The sequence below is a fragment of the Armigeres subalbatus genome, chromosome 3 (assembly GCF_024139115.2).
Source record: "Armigeres subalbatus isolate Guangzhou_Male chromosome 3, GZ_Asu_2, whole genome shotgun sequence".
Lineage (NCBI taxonomy): Eukaryota > Metazoa > Arthropoda > Insecta > Diptera > Culicidae > Armigeres > Armigeres subalbatus.
Window position 1 is genome coordinate 82,847,406 of NC_085141.1, and position 19,163 is coordinate 82,866,568.

Here is a 19,163-nt window from a genome sequence, read left to right on the forward strand (position 1 = left end):
TTGCCGTTGTTGCGATATGAATTCAGCATGCGATGGCCATCATCGATTTATTGCTCAAAGCAGGAGCATTTGACGTCGGCACCAGGGATGCCAGATTTGAAGACATGTCTTCAATTTGAAGACATTTGAAACTCTGTGAAGACATTTATTTCATGAAGACATTTTGAAGACTTTTCAAAATATTTGAAGACTTATCTTCCTATTTAAAGATACTTGAAGACAATCAATAAGCTAGTGATGAAATTAATTTTAAAATCACTTAAATAAGGAGAGAAAAAAAAAACAACCAATAAGCCAGTGAATAGAAAATATAATTTGATTACTAACTTATAAATTCTGTGACTTCTATATGCAGAGAATATAAATATTACAAAAGTTATACATAATAAACTAATGTCTCGGGCTAAAAATCTTAAACGCTAAAACACATCTACACTAGCCGGTTGATAAGGTTGATAACTGCAACACATTTTAGACGTCAAAAGTGTGATGATTCAAAAATTTGCGATTGCAGCATTCGTTTAAATTTTCCTATTGGTAGCGGTGGCATTTTCGACGTGTCTCTTAAAAAGGTATTTCGATCTTATTTAACCTAAACAGCAAAAAAGACAGAATTCTACAATGACTTGATTAAATCTATTCAACTGTTGGGCTAGAACCATTTTTTTTATTTCTTCATAATTCATCTGATCTTTTCGGCACAGAGAAACAGACTTAGAACAAAATGCAATCATTGTCACGGAAGCATTGCCTTCCAATGCTAAAACCACTGAGTGTTGCCAAGCCGCAACCAAATGGTGGTGGTGCGAAACAATCAAACACTAGCAAAATTTATCGAAGCGCCATAGGGGGCCGATTAACCACCTACAAAAAAAATATCAACCGTTAAAAAGGTGAACGATGGAACGATGAGTAAGAAGTCTGTTTCTCTGTGTAATCGGTATTTCCAGAATACCCGTCGAGAATGAGAATAGATTTTGAAGAACTGTGAGTTTTAGAAATAATTTTTAGTTGAAATTCGTTTTAAAAAATTATTTCCCGTGAAATAAGGAGAACTTTCCATGAACATTCCGGAGAATTTCTCGTAAAAATTCAAGAGAATTGAAATTGAAAATACTTTTCAAATTATCTTGGAAATTTATAATAATTTCCGTACGAGCAAATAAAGGAATTACTCCAAAACTTAAACGGGAGATTCATCTCTACTTCCACAAGATTTTGTCTAAGTTCTTGCGGGGAAATCATCTAAACTCCCACAATGAATTCTTTTTCATTTCCACAAGAAATTTGTCTAAATTTTCGTGGGATGTACTCAGGATTTGTATTTGAAATTTTAGGGATGTCTCTTCGGATTGTCCATATACCACATTTTTACAGAAAGTTCTAAATTTCAACAGGAAATTATTTTCAATTTTCTCAGTAAATTTTCTTTAGTTTCCAACATTGAAAATTCTTACGAATGTCGACAAGAAATTGAAATTGTTCTGGTGTTGAGTGGCTTTTTCTCACAATTGCCACGATAAATGATTTGATGAAAAAAATCAGAAAAATTTCATAAACAAATCCAGTTTTTTTTTAAAGACTCAGTAGTAAGTTCAGGGGACACTCGTTACACTTTCTCGATGAATTCTTCCTTGAATTCCTTTGGTATATGTTCTAGAAATATCTTTGGAAACTCTTCCAGATTTTTATCTGGGAATCCTTCTAAGAATTTCTGCAGTAAAGCCCTATTTGGAATTCTTTCTAAAATTCCTCCTGAAGCTCCTCCAGGAATTCGTCCGCAAATTCCTTCACAGATTATTCAGAATATTTCTCCAGAAATTCGGTTATAAATATTTCTAGTAGCTCCTCCATAAGTTCGTCCAGAAATTTCTCCGTAGGATCCTCGAAGAATTGGGTTGTTTAGCAAAGAAAAATATGAGATTTTTTTTGTTTAGCATAAAGAGCATGTTTTGCTGATCTCCAACATATTTTTATTTTGTTTGAAAACCTTTTATTTACATTTCTATACAGCAAACAATAAGCCATTTCAATCGATAGAATGACACTAACATTCATAGAATGACAGTTAGCCCATGCAGCATAAGAACAAATTTATAGTCCCATATAAATTAAAAAAGCAAATTAAAAATAGATCCGGGGCTCCAAAAATTCTGAAAAATTGGGGTTTGGCTCATATTTTTATGCAGATTCAGAATATGTAAAAACATATATACCCTTAACAACCCAATTCCGTCGGAAATACCGCCAGTCGTTTCTCAAGTCATTCCTACACAAATTGTTTCTTTCACGACTTCCTTCACCAGTTCTTCCAGAAATGCCTCTTGAAGCTACTGCAGGAATTCGTTCGGAATTCTTCCAAAAATCCCCTCGGAAGTTTCTCCAGAAATTCCTCTTGATGATTCCCCAAGAATGTTGCCGAAAGATTCTCCAATAATACCTTTGAAATTATACTCCGGAATTTCTCTGTTATTTCCTCCAGGAATTCTTTCGGAAATTCCTGCAACAATACCTCAGGAAGTTCCTCCAAAAAGTTGTGCAGAAGTTCCTCCGGAAGTTTCTTCAAAAATTTCTTCAGGAGCTCCACTGCAAATCCTTTCAGTAATTGCTCAGGAAAATCCTTCAGGAATTCCTCAGAAAAATCCTTCACGAATTCTTCGTGAAATCCGTCAGTAATTCCTTCGGAATTCCTGAAAATTCTCCTGCAATACCTCCGCAAGTTCCATGCTAATGGAACTAGCATATCACCCGGAAGTTCTTTTAGAAGTTTATCTGGAAGTTTCTTCAGAAAATCTTTTAGATGTTCCAACAGCAATTCCTCCGTACCTTTTAGGAGTTTCTTTGGGAATTCTTCCGAAAAATCCATCAGGAGTTTATCCTGAAGATTCTTCTCAAATTCTTCCAGAAATTTCTTCAGAAAATCTTGTGGAAGTTTATTCAGGTATTTCACGGTAAATTCTTCCGAATCCAGGTAATTCTTAAAAAAGAAACTCAGAAGAACTCCACATGGAAATTCAGTTAAAAAAATCCGCCCTTACTCTTGAATTCTAACAATTTGAGTGTTAAAAAATAAATGCTACAAAAAACAAGGAGATGCTTGAAATAACAAACCTGTTGGATTTTGAAATTTCTCACTGATAATCGTAATTTTGATATTGAAGACATTTGAAGACATTTTTGCTCGACTGTGAAGACATTTGAAAATATCCCCTGGCATCCCTGGTCGGCACCATCATAAATTTTGCCAAAACATATTTAAAGTACCTCCGTATTATCATGTAACTCGTGTAACTCAGTCACCTTTTATGTTGTTGGCTCGGTACATGTTGGATCAATAAAATATATAAATTTTTTTCAAAAAAATAGAAAAAGATTTTTTTTATTTATTGTTTTTGACAACAAAACAAAACCAAAACCATTAAAACCTTTTTATTCTGTTTTCATATACTGGCAAGTTATACTATTCGCTAATAAGTTGAAGTTATACTATCTTCGTATTGTCCAAGTTTAAACTAACTTGGGGTCAACCAGGTGAATAGCCATTTAGTATGACTTCTAACCTATTTAGTATACATTTATTCCTGAGTGAATATGTACACTGAAAAAAAATCCATGGTAACGGTTACTATTTTGTACACGCTTAGATCAGTTAACCTATTTATGGGTTCTTGTTTCACCCATATTTGAGTATAGTATACTTTTACCTATATTATTGGTAAAATATACCGAGAAAATCGGTGAAGTTCACCGATAATATTGGTAAAGAGACTTTACCAACATATGGGTAAATTAATTCACCCATATTTGGTTGAAAAAATAGTCTTCATATAGTTCAGTTGTTTTCGTTCCGTTAATCGAAAACAACTTTGTCTAATTTTACTGAAGTCAGAGCCTCAAAAATCGTGAACAATAAATGTAAGTATTAACATTCCTATATACCTTTCATCATTATACATTCTTACTGCTTTCATTGATATAGGTACTGAAAATGCACTCCGCAGACTGCCTGGTGCCGAATCTTACAGAACGGCTGCAGCAAAGAATATGGTCCATTATCTCCAGAGCCACTGCTCTACAGAAACAGCGGGGAGCGGACTCTAACCAGTCCCAGCATGAAAAGCTCCTTTCGTTCCGGCCACGTACAGGTAAGTTTTCATATTGTGATCCTTACTTCTGTTCAATAACATATATTTATCATTTGTTACAGAGCTCAAATTCATGGAATCAAATGAAATCCAAGCAACAGGATGCTACCCTACTGGCTCCAGAAGGTGATGCAGGAAAACCATTTTCAACACTTCTGCAGAACGGTGCCGCATCTTTCGGAACCGTATAGTCACAGCAGAGGATCCTGCTAGTTCTCTCTAATACCTCCGGACTAGTGAAGCGTTGTTCCGGTCCCGTTAAGGTTAGTTCTCATATTGTTATCTAATGCATCGCTCTCAATGAAACCTTTTTATTCCAGTTAACTTAACTAATAATCGATTGGCCGCTGCAAGCTCGAATCATGTCTCTACAAGGGGAGGTTTGCTAACGATATTTTTCCGGTACTTGCTGTTAATGAACCCGGTGCGGCTGGGTTATGGATACCTGGTGATGTGTATTCTCTGTTTGTAGGTTTGCTCTCCAATATTTCCAGAATGATATCAGTCCAAATCAAACCAAGATTATTGTATTAATTTAAATATTATTTTGAATAAATTAAATTGAACTTTTGGTTAGAAATTTGATTTGCTTTTTATTTTATTTCATTAGAACGTAATTAAAATGTTTTGCACCAACAAAACGGTACAAAAAAATCACCCAAATGTGGGTAAATTGTACCTATAAATTCATCCTACTAGATTCACCCATATATAGGTAAATCCCACATTACCCATATCTAGGTATGTGCACTTTTTGATGATTTTAGGTACTCTTCACCCATATTTGGGTGAACTGAACTAAGCGTGTAGACTACGCCATGTTTTTAAAACAATCACAAATTTTCAGTTAAATTAACCACGCATTCAGACAAATTCACCACTGATTCAGTTCATGCAACAACATTCCACCAGGACCACAGTTGATTTTTACTGCGTGCATGGTAAAATCAAACGGGTTTGTTGTTGCGTTGCGTTGCGTTGTAACGGAGTATTTCGTAGATTGCATACTGATAGTTGTCATGTATATTCTTTACCTTTCTTACCCCAATTGCTTATGGATTTCCATTTGGGATTCAATGGAAATCCAATTGGGGGTCCAAAATGATAAAACATGAAAGCTATCATTGCCGGCCACGCCCATCTTCTCCGTTACTAGGAAAGGGAAGGAAATGATGATATGACATCTACTTAACGAGAGGCCAGCGACTCACCGACGCCCTCATAGATGTCAAGGAATTGGATATGTAGGGTATGTGGTTTAGCCGATGATTTTCCTCGGATGGGGCGAAGGTATTAGCCTTGCCCTGGCTAATAGCCTAGGTTTAAGCGCCTTTGCTCGCTCTCTTACTCGTACTCGCACAGATGACCACATTTCGGACATTTTGGATTGTTCGAGAACCAATGCTTCAGATGCTGCAAGTGCCCTCCATGAGAACAGCCCTGGCACCAGGCGTACAATCCCCGAACCACCCCGTTGCAAACACTACATTTCGAGCTCTGCACAGAGCGACATTTTCCACAATACCGCCCAACGGCATTCAACAACGGCCTACCGCAGTCTCCGCAATTAGTATGCATCGTTGTCGACTGCAGATTCATGTCCGAAACTGTTCTAATCCAACTCAGGTTGATAATCTGCGTTGCCTCATTCCACAGTTGGTGGCGATGCAACAGCTCAACGTAGGACAGTAGCCAGTTTTCGTGGATGGATTCGTCGGTTTGTAGACTGTGCCGACGATCACCCAGTGCAATCAGTATGCAGGTTGAAGTTTGTACATCTCCAATTTCTGTTTGTAAAGTTAGACAATCTGCCAGAACCTGGTGGGGTTCCCATAGCGGTGGATTAATTGGATTGCCTTCAGATATTTTCAAAAAAGAAGGTATATTTGGTGGTGGGGAACATTCCTGTGTATTATCTGCGCAGAGCTCCTTTCTGGGGCGTGCATGATGCAGATCGTGTGCGTTCATCAGATTGGATGAAGGAAAAGTATAGTCTTTTATAAGATCATGTGGTCCAGTGTACAGGAACCCATCTCGGAAGCCTTTTATACAGTTAACGTTGTCAAAGGTCAGTTCTGTCTCGCCGAAAACGAAGTCGCAGCAGTTGGGTTCAATGTCGATTGATAGCAATTGGCCTTTTCCTGACAGCATAGTAGTCAAGTCGGCTTTAGGATTGAGAAATTCTAAGAAATCGTCAGATGAACTAGGAACGGGGCCCGCACTCCCTAGATTCGGATTGCTACCAGTTTTGTCGTCAACTGGTCTTCCCGAGCTCGATTGATTAGAGTTTTGTGCCATTAAACGGTTAGAGTGGCTTTGACTTGCGTTGGAGTTCCGTTGTTCTAGTTTTAAATTTGCTATGGAGCTGTATGCGTACAACTGGCTAATAAAGTTCCATAGGAAGCTAACGTTAGTTTTGCCGTAGTTTTTCGCAACAGAAGCATTGTGCGCACAAATGTCTGCTAATGAAGCTCCCGTTAGGATATACTCTTTGGCACAACCTTTGAGAGCGTGAAAGTCTTTCAATAAGGATGTTTTAGTGACATCTTTAACGTTGGTAGTTTGGCTCTTTGTTAGGAAATTGTACAAACTTGACTTAGCCAAATGAAACTGATCAGTCGAAGGTGGAGTTTTTTGTCTACTGCCTAGAAGACTGGTTTTCTGCACCGGTGGTGGCGTTGGAGGGCCCACTAGTTTCATTTTGTACGCATATAAAAGATCACCTTTGAAATTGAAGCTTGCTCCCTGCGGATTAGCTTTGATTGCTGGTCGCGATGCATCCTTGAAAACGTGTTTGAAAATGGTGGAATCTTTACTGGTGGAGAGCAAAACGTGCGAGTCGTTCCCCTTAAAAGCGATACCGGTGGTGACATTTGAATGTTCATTGAAAGAGGCGTATGGAATGAATGGCCTACGAACGTCCCATATATAGATGCTGTAGTCTACGACGAGGGCACAACTGGCAATGTGGTACATTTTATCGGGGCGCCAACGGACCCGACCCACCACAGCAATCGTGTGAATGCTGTATTCCAGTGAAACATTCTTTGGGTTTTCTAGTGATGAGTTTTTAGGATTGGTGTTCCAAATCTTAATTTGCTTGTCAAACGGGTTTGTTGTCTGCTGAAAATCGTCGGTGCGTATTCTAAATTGACCCTCGGAATGGTAGTTTCGACCGCAACATTTTTTTTGCGTGTACATAGTAGGGTATTGTCTGATTTTCTCAAAATTGCAAAATTGCATATTCAGACACGGTCTGTATTTAAATCTAATATGTACACTAATAAAAATCCACACATTTTTATTGGCAAAAATCTAAAGAAATTTACAAATAAATTTTATGTGTGCGTTAATAACCACCCGCTATAGGAGAATCCACATAAAGGTTATTAGTTAATAACGGTTATGTGTATTTCCACATATATGATATGCGAATTCACATAGCCGTTATGTGGGAAATGCTATAGTCAAAATTTATGTGTGCCACACATAATGGATATGATTGGATTTTTGTCAGTGTACATAGTAGGGTATTGTCTGATTTTCTCAAAATTGCACGCGGCGTACCCTTCAGGAAAGGTACCGCCGCGCTTTCTGCACCCCGTTTACTTGATTCTTATGGGTGAATAGCATTGCGGTGTATCGTTTGGCGCGGCCGTACCTTTCGACAGTCATTCGCCGCATGAAGTTTTGTGCAAGTACCCATTTGGGAACATTAGGCCCGATGCCCACGTAGCGTATTTTCAACGCTGCGTGCACATGGCGTTAAAAGGACGCATGTGTGCATCGGGAAAAAGCGGTAACGCAGCGTCACCGCACCGATGCACACCTGCGTTTTTTTCAACGCCACGTGCACGCAGCGTTGAAAAAACGCTACGTGGACATCGGCCCTTACACTGCCAAAAATATCTACATAAGATATATGTGTCGCCGTTATAAATTTTTGCAATAGCTCCACCCTAATATAATCGATATAGAACCACACATAAATTAAATAATTTCTAATTCTCGAGACCACATAATATTATAAAGTTTATTTGGATATATATTTTATTAGTAGTTCGGGTGGAGAATGGTTATGTGTGCGCTGTTATATATCATGAGCTAAATCTATGGCAGAGTCTATTATATATAGAGTTGCGCAAAGAGTGAAGCCAAATCTACCTATTGAACTGTCAAACCGTCTACCTATCGAGCAAAGTAAACAAATGCTTGTCGGTGAGGCGGAAGTATTGTTATCGCCTAATGATTATTATGGCGAATTAAAACGCATTAATTGAAATGTATTAGATTTGATCTAGAAACAGCTTCAAAATACATCAATTCATTCCCCAATAAAGTAGCAACAAGAAACTCACCTGTTCGCACTCTGTGGGTGACTAGGTTATCGAATTAAAAAGCTTTAGAAGTGAACGCTCCCGTGAAGTCACTTGATGGGTTGAACAAAAGTGCAAGTTGGCAACAGAATAAGAAGAGCATCATTCAGAATAAGTGTAAGAAGATCCTCTTTGCGTAACTCTATATAATAGACTCTGATCTATGGATTTTTGCCAATAAATATGTGTGGATTTTTAGTAGTGTACAAACGCCGCGCAGTGTATCATATCCAGAAAATCTGACAATAACCAACTTGATTTGGACCCCTACACATTTTGGACCCTCCAGGCGACATTTTTCTGATTTCTGAACTAAAAACAATGCCGCTGTTAATTTCCCCATTGGCTTCAGCAAATTAACATTGTTCAGCATCTATTTCACTGGTTTCCCGTGCGAAACAGCGATATTTAGATGAAATTTCGAGGAAATTAATTTGTTCAAGAAGGCGAGCGTTACAATGAGTTACGCCTTAAAGTATACATCACTGAAAATCTCAGAACGTAGAGTAGAGTGGGGTAAGAGTACGTTTTCGATTTTTTGAAGTAATAAAAAAAAGAACTAACAGCACTGCATCAGTTTGACAGGTATTCTGGCCAACTAAGTTTTTAGGATGAGTTGAAGTAATTTGGTGTTAGAAAGGACTTAGCGAACAAAGCACTGAAGCGAAATAATGAAATATAGGACTTGTTGTACACCTAAACATAGTACGAAAACACAATTTCATCTAAATGATAATTTCATTTAATCAAAAGAAACATTCATAAATTACGCAACGTTTAGCTGGGAGTGGTTGCGAGATGTGTGACGATCCATATATTTTTTAGAGGATTCATACAAGTATACTATAGTGTAAGGTGGGAGGGGGGGTATGAAATAGCCAAATTTTACGTTACGTGATTGGTGGACTTTTTGCCTTTTTTTTAAGGAAAATGCATTTGTATACGCCACGCGAAACCTGATATGTATTTTAAACTCAGTAGTTTTTTGTATATATAAAAAAAACAATGGTTTTTCGTATGAAAGCCCAAGCAACCAAAAGTACAGATAAGATGGGATGTTTTGGCTTAATCAGCTTGCATTTTAAGTAATTTTTTGTATGGCTGGAGCGCAAAAGTGAACTTTGAAGTTCTGTTAAGGTGCTTGGAACTCAATGTGAACCAAGAGTGAACTAATTGGTTCGGTTAGAGACAAATTTAAGTAAAATGTGAACTTTTGGTTGCTTGGGAGTGCACATTTTTAGGACCCCACCCCCTTTAAGAGTTACGTAATCTTTAAACATTCCCTAATATATGCTCATTAAACATCAATCAAATATTATATATTAACAATATAGTCCACTCTTGTAAAAAACAGGCGAACAGGACTCCAGCGCTACAGCGGATGGCGGTCGAACTATGTTATCACAGCAATGCATGGCGTCATCTCGTTGCCTTCATATCGCCGCATTGAGGCGCTCCCTCGCTTCCATATCAACGCGTAGAAACTCATCGTTGCAACCGCAAGTCGAGCACATCTGTATATGGAGACCCATATACATATGTGCTCCACTTGGGGTTAGCGGCAGTATGGTCCTAAGCACTCGGTAGGTAGGTAGAGGAATTCATTGAATCCCCTTCTATATCCCAGGCGGGCCCTGTCGCGCTCAGTTCAGCCCACTAACATGTACTTTGTCTTCGATGCATTCACCACCAGTCCAACTTTTGTTGCTTCACGTTTCAGGCAGGTGTACGGCTCTGTCACCTTTGCAAATGTTCGGCCGACAATGTCCATGTCACCCGCGAAACAAATAAATTGCCTGGTTCTGTTAAAGACCGTACCCCGGCTGTTACATCCGGCTCTCCACATGACACCTGCTAGTGCAATGTTGAACAACAGGAACGAAAGTCCATCACCTTGTCTTGTCTTAGTCCCCGGCGCGATTCGCGATTCGAAATCTTCACACAGTTTTGCACACCATCCACCGTTACTTTGACCAGCCCGGCAAGTTTACCAGGAAAGCTGTTCTCGTCCATAACTATCCATAGCTCTACGCAGTCTATACTGTCGTATGTCACATTGAAATCGATAAAAAGGATTTGCCGTACAGTGAAGATCTGGCTTGATAACTTCCCACGAACTCATTCACTATTGGTGACCTACGACGAAAGATGATCTGGGATATCACTTTGTAGGCGGCATTTAGGATACCGCTATCGGGGGTCACAATGGGTCTGGGTGCTGAGAATGGGTCATCGCCCTCACTGGCAGACTGGATGTCGAAGAGCAATATCGTTCAGAAAGGTCTCTTATATTTTAGTCCTATGCCCTCAGATGTATTCAATATATTCTACAAGCATTCTAAGTAGTTGAAACAGTGACCCATTGTCACTCCCACTTGACCCATTGTCACCCCCGAGGACGGTAGTAATCATTCGAAAGTTCTCACACTCCAGCTTGTCATATTTCTTTTAAATGAAGCATATGATACGCAACAGCCCACGCTGCGCCCTTTTCCGCCAGAATCTGTCTGCTCTCTTCGTCGAACCAATCGTTCCGTCGACTTCGTCCCACATACCCGACGTTGTTCTCTGCTGCGTCATTATTGGCTGCTTTAACTGTATTCCTGCAGTCCCATCGAGTCCACCCTCTTCCAGCAACGCAGACTCGAGATGCTGCGCGTATGCAGTGGTGACATCAGGTTGCCTCAGTCGCTCCAGGTCGTATCGCAGCGGCCGTCGGTACCGAACATTGTTGATGACGGATAGTTTTGGGCGCAGCTTAATCATCACCAGATAGGTCAGAGTCGATGTTAGCGCACCGATATGTCCTGACGTCGATAATGTCGGAGAAGTGCCGTCCATCAATGAGAACGTGGTCGATTTGTGATTCTGTTTGCAGTAGTGATCTCTAGGTGCACCGATACGGAAGACTGTATCTGGAAGTAGGTGCTGCGAATGGCCATATTCTTGGAAGCGGCGAAATAAATTAGTCATAGGCCGTTTTCGTTCGTCAGCCGGTGGGCGCTGAACTTTCCAATTGTCGGTTCTCCTCCTCTTGACCAACCTAAGTATTCAAATCTCCTACGATATTTTTGACGCCAAACCCCCTAAATTTCCGGTGGACCATGGTGCACAGTTTCACTTAGAGTCCCTCGCTGGCACTAGGACGATAATCAGCCGCCCCTAACATGGAGAACAGACGCTGTTGTGAACCGCTCCTAACATGGAAAACAGACGCTCAATAAGATTTGCATTTCCGGAGAGGAGCAAACCCTCTCTTCCCTGTCAGCAGACGACCATAGCTCCCACCGGGGTTGGTTACCCGATCTTCCCAAAGTTACTCGTATCCCGGTCAACGTCGGATACGGAAGAGGGATATTAGTTGCTGGTACTACAGGTACACGAAGGATCAATGGTACGTTTTACCCAGCATTTACCGTGCCAAATAATATTCGTACAGTTCTGAAATTTAAGTCGATTTTACAGCGTAAGTAAGATAATTGGCCGGGTTTATACTAAATCGCATCAAGCGCCCTTCTATTAAAATTAACCATTCTTTTGCCTTTTCATGTAGCAGGTTAAATGTATAACAAATCGTATCGAATATCCCCTAGCCCTATAACTGAGGATATCCTACAACAAATGTACGAATGAATTTATATGAAAATATCACAAGACAGTCCAAAATCCGCTTGGTGTGGTTTGGCTGAATCCCAACTAATTGATCTTCTATTGTTTCATCCCTATGCGCTCTTGAAAAATTACTGAACGTGGTTTTCAAGATGGTCGATATGTTGCTTTGTTGTAAAATCACCTTAAAGAACACTAAGCTTCGAGGTGGCAATGTATAATGTAATGCCAATAAAGAAGAAAAAAGAAAAGTATGGACGTCTATCTTACTGTAATTGCAGATAGTCAATCATTACAATACTATCGTGCACCACTCTCCTCTTAGAGGTTAAATCAATCAAACAACAGACCTTGTCGCTAGGATGGATTATTCTATTTTTAGCCCAGACTATCCTAATCGCGCTCAATCGTATTTCTGCCGCCACTTAGAAGCCGCCTCCGCCACTAATGTCGGGCTCTTTTGTTTTGCTTGTCGCGCCGTATGCTCTCTTCCGTTTCGCGTCGAGGTTGTTTCTAAGGACATTGGCGCCATCACCATCGAATATCGCATCGCTGGCCCTCCGGCCTAGCTCGACTATTGATCAAACACGTGTGCGCTACTCGTATTCTCCGTCTCGTGGGACGATTCGATCGAATTATAAAGTCCATCGTTGTATTTATCAACGCGTGGCTGCGGAAACGGGAAATACCCTCACGCACACACCCCGAAAAAAGAGGCAAATTCCGCCAAGGTAATTTGTCATTCCGTTCGTTCGGCAGCTGCAAGGATATTTTGTCGCCGTTGTTTGCCGAAATTTAGTGCACCGTCGGGAACTGTGATGATGTTTGGACTTTTCAGAGCAGTTCAAACTTTTCGTGGAATCGGTTCGACTGTTTTCCTACCGTGCCGGTGGGTGTTGTGAGCGCGAACGACAAGTGTTTGATTGATTATTTACATCCGGAAAGAACTCCAAGGTGCATTACTCTCTCTATACCAGTGAAGTAAATCAAGTGCAGCGTTGTTTTGTCGAGCGTCGGCTTCAGTGACGATTGGAAACCCCATTCTGAAAAACATACCTGTCTATAACAGGGTATAGTTAGGGATTGAATAGACATTTCAGCCATCTTTACTTCTTTATTTGAGCGTAAATACTCTACGTTCGAATTGAAACTTGACCTGCTTTTGAACTTGTTCTTAATGGTTTTCCACTTTTCACTTTGAACTGTGCGTGGAGGCGCGTGGTGCACCGTAAACTAATGTATCTTAGGCTTCCAACCTAACTTTCGTAATGTAACACCTAGTTTCAGCTACCTTAAACAGAATGAATATGCGGAAATACCGAAAAGTTGAAATGTGACATCATCCCCTACACTATAATGCCGAGGAAATCAAGCATGTTTCCTACACGAAAACACGCAGACCGGGACGAGAATCGAATTCAAATTGCATGTTGATAACATCGACATAAATATTTAACTAACTAGACACATATTTGACGCTTAGGAGTCGTGTACGCAAATCATGTTCATCTAGACAGGAGAATCATATTTGAACAATTGATTTATTTACTCATTTATAGTGAACAGCTGACTTACAGTATAAAGACTGACTCAATTTTGATTTTCGTAATTGCAATTAGTGGAGTCCTTCATTCAGCCTTGTAGCCTATTCAGATTCAGATTATTTCACTGTGGAAATGATATTAGGAATTGTTGAACAGACCAGGTTCCAGTAGAAATGTAAAGACCTAAAGGAATTATTATAAGAGTCTTATATACATAATAAGAAACCGGATTCATTGTTATTAAATTGGTTGATGATTTGGCGTTGCAAGACGAAGAAATGTAAGTAAAGTCAAAATCCGTACTACTAAGCCTTTTTAATTTAATTTCGCTTAACATTTTCGAGAAGGATTTAGATTAACATTTTCGGCTCATCTTTTCCAATGTCAAATTTTTAAAATATTCTCTTTCTTTTTCTTCATCTTTCTGTAATGCCAAATCTTCAATAATCTTTCCCACACATGCAAATTAGAGGGGAAAAGCTATCTTTCGCATAACATATTTTTATATTCAACGATTGAAGCGTGTAAAAGTTTCATGACAACCAACCATAAATAATTTTGATCCGACGAAAAAATGCAAACAAAGCGGCAATTTATAAATGCTGCTCATTTACTGTCTGAACTGTGACGCAAACAATCGCTGTAACAATCTAATCCTGATTGGATCATTCCCTCAGCACTTTGACTGGAGTGATTCAGAAGTTTCCAACAAGCATATTGAAAAGTGAATGATGTGTGCAACGAATCGTTGACGAGAATGGGAACGAATGCGGTGCAAACTTTCTGTTAACGACGGAGTGAGCCAAAGCACGAAATTGTACAGTTGTTGAAATGCTGCCATAATTTATGACTTCGGGTATTGTTGGTGACACTGCAGGAGAAAGTTGAAAATGGGAGACTTCGGTTCCGGTAAGTACCCTAATTCCTAATTTAATTTATTAAACAAGGGTGGATGGAAGCATGGCAACGCCTTATTTGAAATATATCTGCAGCACTACAAAGTGCAAAATAGATACATTTATGTCGAAGGAAGTTCACTCAAGCGTTCAATAAAAGTTGACTAATTAATTTGTACAACAGCACTGAATGTTGCAAAGTAATTACAGAAGAAATACCTTTTTATCTTCAACCAAACCTCTTTTAACACTAGTATTATAGTATTTAACTAGTAATATAGTATTTAACTTTACTGATGTAATGACAGTCCTTAAATTATTGTTGTTATTGATACACAATCGATTTTTTAGAGTGCTGTCAAAAATCTACTTTTAAAATATTCGGGGGAAATTGAACACCTCTCCAAGAACTTGCTTTGATAAAATTAGAAAGGTGCCCTGAGATTTTTTAAATATTTTCCCTTCAAAATACGTGGAATTATCGAATCGCTGTGCGTATACATGAACGATTTTTGTTATTGAATTCAACAGCACATGCAATTTTAAAATTTGGGGAGTCTTGATCCCCTTTCTATGAGATCTACACAATAAATATTTTTTCCTGTCAACCCTTCATCAAATCCGTCAAATCTACAAAAAATTAGAAGCCTGAGAACAGATTTATATTTTTTGAATTTTTTCGTCAAATTTGTGTATAGGTGACTAACGGGGGATCAAGTGTCCCCATATTGAGGCAATAACTTCAATTTCAAATATCCTAAAACTTTGATGGAATGTTGACATTTTCATCAGTACAGATCAATAAGCATATTTATGGCTTGTTGCTGTAAAAAACGAAAGACTTTGGTCATTGTTATGAAAAGTTATTCAAATTTTAATTTTTTTTAGGAAGGTCAAAACATACAAACCCTGCAGATTAAATAAAGTTGTCAATCTAAAAAATAACTCACCACATAAAGGTCATTTGTCTAGAGGATCTATACTAAAAATACGCTAGAACAAAACTACTTTAGTTCTCGATAAAACAGGGGGTGTCTCCCCGGGCATCAAGTCTACCCACCTTTCCCTATAGATACCGCACTTAAGAGATCTGATAGAACAAACTTGATTTATTGGCGCAAATATATGTGAGAGGGTGTATTTGCGCTCACTACTGAAAACATCACAATAATGAGAAACAGATCCATTTGCGTCCAAATCTTTCGTTTTCGATTGTTGTTAATATGGGTACATGTTAGGAAATAAAAGAGCAGATACACTACGAAAGAAAACCAGGAATGGAAGAACATTGCTTAGAAGAATATACGAAGAATATATTCTTAGAATGTTAGATAAAGTTAAAAACCCGTCGTGGATATAGAAAAAGGCAATAGGTGTGCAATTTTTGACGATTTTGTGTGATTAATTGTGGGAGAAAACCAATTAAATAAAAGCCTAATTTTTTTAACTAATTTTATTTGCTAATTATCTAATACATGCATTCATCTCTTAGACTAGGTGTTCCGTGTTTTCTTAACACTATCATCCTTATTTGCTATGTCATATTTTTAGTTATTATTAATACATTTCAATTGCCTCTGGCAGTTAGAATTTTTTTTCCTCTGGTTGAATTGATCCATGTAGGAATTACAATGTTTTCAACTTAAACTAAACTTAACCGATTTTATACTAAGGGTACAAGGAGCTAATCGTTACAATAGAAGATTGCAACGATTTTTGCCTAAAATTGGAAATTATTTTGATGGACATTTGTTGCAATGTCTCAATATTAGAAATTCTATAAAGTTCATTGGTACTATACCACGGAGGCAACTTCAGAATCATTTTTAAAATTTTATTTTGAATCCTCTGAAGTGCCTTCTTTCTGGTATTGCAGCAACTAGTCCATATTGGCACAGCATACAACATGGCTGGTCTAAAAATATGTTTGTAAATCAAAAGTTTGTTCTTAAGACAAAGTTTTGATTTTCTGTTTATAAGTGGATATAGACACTTAATATATTTGTTACATTTGGCTTGGCCTTCAATGTGATTTTTAAAAGTTAATTTTTGATCTAGCAGAAGTCCTAAATATTTAGCTTCGCTAGACCAATTAATTGGAACCCCATTCATAGTGACAATATGTCTGCTATGCTATAAGCTGAGTTTTGGAAGCATTCGGGGAAATTTTCCATTTTTGCAAGTAAGTGGAGAAAATATCCAAACTTTTTTGCAATCTACTACAAATGACACGAAGGCTTCGCCCTTTGGCTGAGAGACCTGTGTCATCTGCGAACAAAGATTTTTGACACCCTGGTGGTAAATCAGGTAAGTCAGAAGTAAAAATGTTATACAATATGGGCCCCAGTATGCTGCCTTGGGGGACACCAGCCCTTACAGGTAATCTATCAGATTTAGAATTCTGATAGTTTACCTGCAGTGAGCGATCTGATAAATAATTTTGGATCAGTTTAATGATGTACAGAGGAAAATTAAAATTCATCATTTTTACAATCAAAGCTTCATGCCAAACACTGTCAAATACTTTCTCTATATCAAGAAAAGCTCCTTCAGTCGAATATCCTTCAGATTTGTTGAGCCGAATTAAATTCGTTACTCTTCTGTACATTCAAAGTTAATTGCCTATATGCCGGGTATTAAGCCACCCGGAGTGGAAATTAATTACTATGTCTGAAACTTGATTATGCATATGTACAACATGTGATAGATTTAGTTCGGAAAAGGTATTGGAGGGTAACCGCCCCTTCGGTGGGGTTTGATCCCACGACCCCAGTTCGCATGACAGGTGCTTTCCCTACTAAGCTACGAAGGACCTCCGTCGTCCACCGCAGCTTAGCGGGTACTGATGCAACCAAATTCCCAGCACCAGGTACCAGCCGATCTCTCGCAATACATTTTCAGAACTAACTATCTCAAATGTATTTTTGTACACAATGTCAACCAAGTAGGATGAGTATTTAATATTGTCCGGCTCCTACACACTTGCTTCATCAGCAACGGCGCTCAATGAAGTAGGGTTGTGTGAGGTTGTGCCAGTTTGGTCGTCAGATCCCAACACGATCACACAAGCGAAGAGAGATCGCCACTCGAGATCAGTACATTCAAAGTTAATTGCCTATATGCCGCGTATTAAGCCACCCGGAGTGGAAATTAATTACTATGTCTGAAACTTGATTATGCATATGTACAACATGTGATAGATTTAGTTCGGAAAAGGTATTGGAGGGTAACCGCCCCTTCGTTACTCTTAATAACTGATGAGTGGTTGAATGCCCATGGCGAAAACCAAATTGCTCATCAGCAAAAATAGAATTGTCATTAATATGAACCATCATTCTATTTAAAATAATTGTTTGTTTTTGAGCTGTTGACTGCTTGCTGGTCGGAAACGAAGTGAATGAGTCACCAGGTTCTGACAGTTCAACAACTGTATTTATTGTTTAGAGTAGATAGGTTCAGACATACGTTTTCAAGGAAGTAATAGAATTTATCATCGTTTACTGATACCAACACAGTGATACAATTTGAATAGGGTGGTTCATTATCCTACAATAATCTTTTCAAACAGTTTGCTTATTGAAGAAAGCAAACTGATTGGGCGATAACTAGAAGCCTCAGCTGGATTTTTGTCCGGCTTCAAAATAGGAACAACTTTGGCGTTTTTCCATTTATCTGGGAAGTAAGCCAATTGAAAACATTTGTTAAATATAATAACCAAAAAGGATAAAGAGCTCTCAGGAAGTTTTTTGATAAGTATGTAGAAAATACCATCATCACCCGGGGATTTCATATTTTTAAATTTTCTAGTAATAGATCTCACTTCATCCAAATTAGTTTTCAACGAAGGGTCAAAAACATTCTCTTGATCAGCGATGGAAATCGGACGAACATGATCCGATTCGACGTTTATCCTAAACTGTACAGATCGCGATCTGTACAATTTACGAACAACATTGAGTTCCCATCTTTCACGATTGAGTGTTATTACCTTGGACACTCGCACATAACAAAATGTTGCAAGATTGAGTCTTGCTCTGAGAAATGAGTTACTCTAGCCGTTCTACCTACGAACGAATCGTGACAACTATTTTTCCCTAGAGCGTGAGTGTCTTTCTGTTTTCTTTGCATGACTACACGCGGGACGTTGAGCGCGCTTGCTTAATTATGTGCACTGTAGATTGAAGCCCCTCAACTAATTATTTAACATTATGTGTACTTTGTTCCTATTTTTTTCTTATTGCAGCGAAATTTCCTGTAGTTTCGAAAACTTCGATAGTTAGATACTTTTAAAATCTTCAAACTATTGACGTGGGAAGAAGCAATGTCTTTAAAATTTGAAAGCAAAATTCTTCCTAAGTAGCTTTCAATTTAAGTGTGAACTAGGTGCGATGCTAATTGGGATTTGGAATTTTTTTAGCTAACAGCATGAAAAAGCAAAAGGACACAAATGATGCCGAAATTGTTCTTTTGCGAATGCCATTATTAATATACGAGCATGTTGTTGGGAAAAATATCCTATAAGTCCGTAATATACTTCTGTTTCCAGCAAGTATTTCCAGTAAGCCGTCGTTGTTCGGCTCTCATGAAACCCTG

At 38.6% G+C, this 19,163-nt stretch overlaps 2 protein-coding genes and 1 long non-coding RNA gene across 3 annotated transcripts in view; 2 read left to right on the forward strand and 1 right to left on the reverse strand.

Moving 5' to 3' along the window:
* Window positions 1–3,641: 3,641 nt before the first annotated feature.
* Window positions 3,642–4,660, forward strand: LOC134223712 (uncharacterized). Its single transcript, XR_009982680.1, has 4 exons — window positions 3,642–3,915; window positions 3,980–4,145; window positions 4,208–4,408; window positions 4,466–4,660. It is a non-coding gene; the product is annotated as an uncharacterized LOC134223712 (long non-coding RNA).
* An 829-nt stretch (window positions 4,661–5,489) lies between these two features.
* LOC134221775 (GATOR2 complex protein WDR24-like) lies at window positions 5,490–13,234 on the reverse strand. The gene is made up of 2 exons (XM_062700960.1): window positions 13,187–13,234; window positions 5,490–7,265 (listed from the first exon to the last, which is right to left on the reverse strand). Exons 1-2 carry the CDS (start codon window positions 13,232–13,234, stop codon window positions 5,490–5,492), a joined length of 1,824 nt encoding a protein of 607 aa, XP_062556944.1.
* Window positions 12,881–19,163, forward strand: part of LOC134226607 (cytosolic carboxypeptidase 6) — a 100,126-nt gene continuing 93,843 nt past the window's right edge. The window contains exons 1-2 of the mRNA XM_062707483.1: window positions 12,881–13,084; window positions 14,352–14,583. Coding sequence (XP_062563467.1) covers window positions 14,565–14,583 — 19 coding nt within the window. The 5' untranslated portion in view covers window positions 12,881–13,084; window positions 14,352–14,564. The remainder of the gene's footprint in view (window positions 13,085–14,351; window positions 14,584–19,163) is intronic.